This window comes from Sinocyclocheilus rhinocerous, unplaced genomic scaffold (assembly GCF_001515625.1).
Source record: "Sinocyclocheilus rhinocerous isolate Xijiao unplaced genomic scaffold, SAMN03320098_v1.1 scaffold535, whole genome shotgun sequence".
NCBI classification, from domain to species: Eukaryota; Metazoa; Chordata; class Actinopteri; order Cypriniformes; family Cyprinidae; genus Sinocyclocheilus; species Sinocyclocheilus rhinocerous.
Genome location: NW_015646174.1, coordinates 411,993 through 416,576, shown reverse-complemented (window position 1 = coordinate 416,576; position 4,584 = coordinate 411,993). Strand labels below are relative to the sequence as shown.

The 4,584-nt window shown below is 36.8% G+C and overlaps 1 protein-coding gene across 1 annotated transcript in view; it reads left to right on the top strand.

The window, feature by feature from the left end:
* The window catches only part of LOC107707121 (uncharacterized), a 12,852-nt gene extending 10,728 nt beyond the window's left edge, over window positions 1-2,124 (top strand). Inside the window, exon 5 of the mRNA XM_016511025.1 lies at window positions 1,612-2,124. Within this exon, the coding sequence (XP_016366511.1) occupies window positions 1,612-1,917 (306 nt within the window). The 3' untranslated portion in view covers window positions 1,918-2,124. The remainder of the gene's footprint in view (window positions 1-1,611) is intronic.
* Window positions 2,125-4,584: the final 2,460 nt, after the last annotated feature.

Sequence of the window (4,584 nt, the reverse complement as noted above, 5' to 3'; positions counted from 1 at the left end):
GAGAGCGAGAGAGAGGCTGTGTATGTATGAATTACCACCGTTTTGCCGCGTTTCTCTATTAACAGTAAAGCTGTGGCTTTAATTCCTTTAGAAACAATGATGCTACCAGCTCCTTTTTGCGAAAGATAATGTAGCTCTTGAGCGATTAAGCTATTTAGTTGATAAAACTGCGGGGCAGCGCTAAAAAGTTAGTTCCTGAATGTCTTGAGTGCGGCCGCAGCGTGATCTGTGTGTGTGTGTGACTGAACTTAACATTAACTGCTTCTGTTTCACACAAATGCTGGCACAGACGTGCATGTTCGGCTAGAGTCGCTTTGAACTCTTGCATCACCGCCACGCGAAATGACGTCGCGCGCACTCAAAGCGAACTTCCGCCAACACCGTGATGATGTCATATTTGCCGCGAGCACCTAAGCGAACTTGCGGACGCGTCGAGTAAATCAGCCTTGTGTGCGTTAGATACAGTGAAGACTGCACGTTAGTTTAGAACTCTTCTAATGTTTTTTTTTTTTTATTGTAGAGAGTGTGTTAATTTGTGCAATGATAACCTACCAGCAATGTAAATTATTTTTTTTATATATTAGAATGAGTACATTACAATATACATTTATTAGAACGAGTACATTATTATTTATGGGCTTAAAAACAAGATGCAAACAATCAGAATATTGTACCTGGTTGGGAGTGCACAATGTAAACATGAAACATATGCCATTACCTATATTGTACTGTGGTACAGTTATGGAGGCCCTTCATAATGCAGAGGTCAACTGCCTGCTCTGCCAATAGTTAGAAATGGCACTATAGTAAGCAGTGTTTAATAAACAGCTGTTTTTCTAAATTCTTCTGAGGTGAAATTCAGTGCAGTCCTGTATCATGATACGTATCGTGGCATCTGTATCGTGATACGTATCGTATCGTGACTTTGCTGGTGATACACAGCCCTAGTCCATTGTACATATTTATTGAAACCTTAGTAAAATGTGATGGATACCTTTTTTATTTGCTTTAAAACTATTATTGCTTAAATTATTGTGGGAGTGATCAATTAAAATTTGATTAGTTTTACTCATGCTTATGTTTCAACCTCATCACTTCATTCTTATTAACACAAAGTGTTCCTTTTGCTGCCTTCAAAATTGTTGCAGTCGATGACTCTTAAAGATGAATAAAAGTTCTTGAAGTTTGTGTCAGAAAATAGTCACTTCCAGTCGTTATTTGTTCTCAGATCAATATAAAAACATTAATAAATTAAAGTGTATGAATTTACTTCCAATGTATTGAAAAATTCACTTGGATTTGGAACAACTTGAAGGTTAATGAATAATGACAATTGCATTTTTTGTTAAACATTTACTTTAAAGGTACTGTTATCTTAAACACAATGCTCTTAAAAGTTCATTTTACCCCAAAAATTTAATTCTGTCATTTATCCTCGTGTCATTCCAACACTGGCTGATGGTTGGCTTGGTGTGTTATAGTCTTTAATGCTCCTAAAGGTATTTAAGGTATCCTAAATGTACCTCTAAAGATATTTAAGTTTTAAAATGTTGTGTTCTTAATGAATTAATGCCAATTCTTTTCAATTTATTTATTTTTCCTTTTTTTCAGATTGGGACCAATATGGCTGAGTATCTGCGTTCAAAAGAGTCCATTGAATTCCCTTACATTCTCATGCTTGGAGACAACCAGTGCTTTCAAGCCTTCACCATTATAAATGGAGCAGCACTTGAGCAAAGTACATTACTGGCTGCACTGGATGTTTGCTTTAAAGCATTCTACATCTTTGATATAAACTACCCCAAGCAGTGTTCCCCGGTGTGGCAGTTTCTACAGACTGTGGTGTATGGACTTCCTGGGGAGGAGACACCAGCAGTAAGAGTTCTGCAAGCATTCATTTTTGCCAACAAACTGTAGTTTTTATTTTATTTATTTTTTTTATTATTATTACTGTGACCTGACCGCTTCCTTGGATTCTGTGTTCTTTAACTTGTACACTGTTATATGAAATGTTTTCATTTTTCACATACATATTTTCTTGGAAGTAAATTTTCCTGACTTCAGTCAGTTTGATGCATGTTCATTATTACTTCTAAATACTTCTATTTTTCTTATACAACACTGCAATTGATGATTCTTACAGATGATTCTTATATATCTCAGGATATATTGATGTTTATGTAAATGTTATGAAATGTTTTCATATTTCAAATTTGAATTTTCTTAAAGTTAATTTTTCTGACTTCAGTCAGTTTGATGCTGTTTCATTATTACTTCTTCATACTTTTTTCTACTCTGCAATTACATTGCAATTGATGATTCTTACTGATGATTCTTATATATCTCAGGATATTGATGTTTATGCACATGATTGGCCACGTTCACACAGCAGCAGAATACGGTTGTCAGTCCTGTTTTTGAGTCCTTAATACGGTTACGTTCACACACAGTTCGGTTATTTACAGGCGTGACAACCACATTCTGTAACCGAACTCACACCCGTAAATTTTCAGGACTCACAACCGCATTCTCGGAACACACGCGCTGTGTGAACGGACCAGGAATGGACAACTAGTTGTCGGTCACGTCATACAGTGCGAGCGAAAGCCGCTCTGCCGCACAAAACGCGCATCTACCGTGTGTTACGTGTTTTCGGTAACTTACAGTGACGGAGAAATGAGCTGCGTGTCATCTGAACGTCTTAGATCCCGTTAGTTTTGTGTTCTGCACGTGATTCAAATGCTCCGCTCTGGATCACAATGCTGAAAAAGCATTTTCAGAAACAACGTTTGGATTTGAAATCAAAGTAATGTATAAATGTTGTGTTTGTGGTAAACAGCCGTGGATCAGCAGCATGTCTGTGTGTGTCAAAATCGTGATTAAAATCGAAATCGCTAAATTGATCAAGAAATCGCGATTGTTTTTTTTTTGTCCATATCGCACAGCCCTACTCTTGTCATGTCAGAAAGTGATAAGACTTTCAGTTTTATGCATGTCGCCATCTTTGATTTTACTTTGGTCACTGTCGCTATGGTTATTAGTAAGGAATACGGGCTTGACTCCCGTAGCACGTTCATACAGACAGTATTCCAAACACAACTGTAAGCTGCTGTGTGAATGGGACATTTCGAGACTCACACCTGTAAAGAAAATGCGGTTGTCAATCCCAAAAACTGACAGTGTGAACGTCGCCATTGTTTGTGTAAATGTTATTTTTCGTATTTCAAATTTGTATTTTCTAAGTTAATTTTTCTGACTTCAGTCAGTTTGATGCCGTTTCATTATTGTACATACGTTTTTTTTCTACACTGCAATTACATTGCAATTGATGATTCTTACTGATTATTCTTATATATCTCAGGATATTGATGTTTATGCACATGATTGTTTGTGTAAATGTTATGAAATTTTTCATATTTCAAGTTTGTATTTTCTTAAAGTTAATTTTTCTGACTTCAGTCAGTTTGATGCATTTTTATTGACTTCAGTTACAGTGTTTCTGTGATATAGTTTGATACATTTTCATAGAAATTGTCTTAATGCTGAAGTGGAGATGGGAAAAATGTCATTCATATGGACACATTTTTACTTGTTTTGTCAATAAAAAAATTCCATATTTTGATTACTGAAGTCTGTATTGCTGTAGATGAATTATTTTAATCATTTTAATCACTAAAATTTCTAGATTACATTTCTGACCCATTTTGGGTTAAATTCAACCCAGCAGTGTAGTCATTTTTAACTAATAGTTGGATTAAAAATCACAACCCAGCATGCTGGGTCAAACATATAACCCAACTTGTTGGGTTAAAACAACTCAGAGCTGGGTTCGTCCCTTTTTGACCCAGCGCTGGGTTGCCAAAATAACCCAAATTGAGTTGTTTTTAACCCAGCAGTTTTTAGAGTGTTGGACGAGAACCTCCTTCCCTCAGCCAGAACACTGAAGATGGGTCATGGACAAGTCTTCAAGGATTACAATGACCCGAAACACCGCCAAGGCAACAAAGGAGTGGCTCAAGAAGAAGCACATTAAGGTCATGGAGTGGCCTAGCCAGTCTCCAGGCCTCAATCCTATAGAAAATCTGTGGAGGGAGCTGTGAGAGTTAGCAGAACAAAAAAGTGAATGAAGACTTGAAAAATGACAAAAAAGCACCATAAAAATGGTCCACATGACCTGAACTTTTCACCTCCCAAATCTCATTCATGTCCACATATATTCAGATATGGCATGTCAAGGAATTAATAAGTTAATAAGTCGTAATGCCAAGTGTTGCTAATAATGCCACTGACTTTGGTTCTCTTAACTGGGAATAGTGTGCCAAATCTAAATATGCGCATATTTTATTTAAAGGTGACATATCATGAAAATCTGACTTTTCCAGGTTTTAAGTGCTATAATCAGGTCCCCGGTGCATCTACCAACCAAGGAAACGTGAAAAAGATTAACCCAGTAACTTTGTTTTGGCAAGCCTTTTTCTGCAAGCATCTGAGAAAACAAGCGCGTCTGATTTCGCTCCCTTGGTGACGTGGCAAAGGGATCTCATTATAATATTATCGCCGCTTAATCTGTACATTTCCACCCAA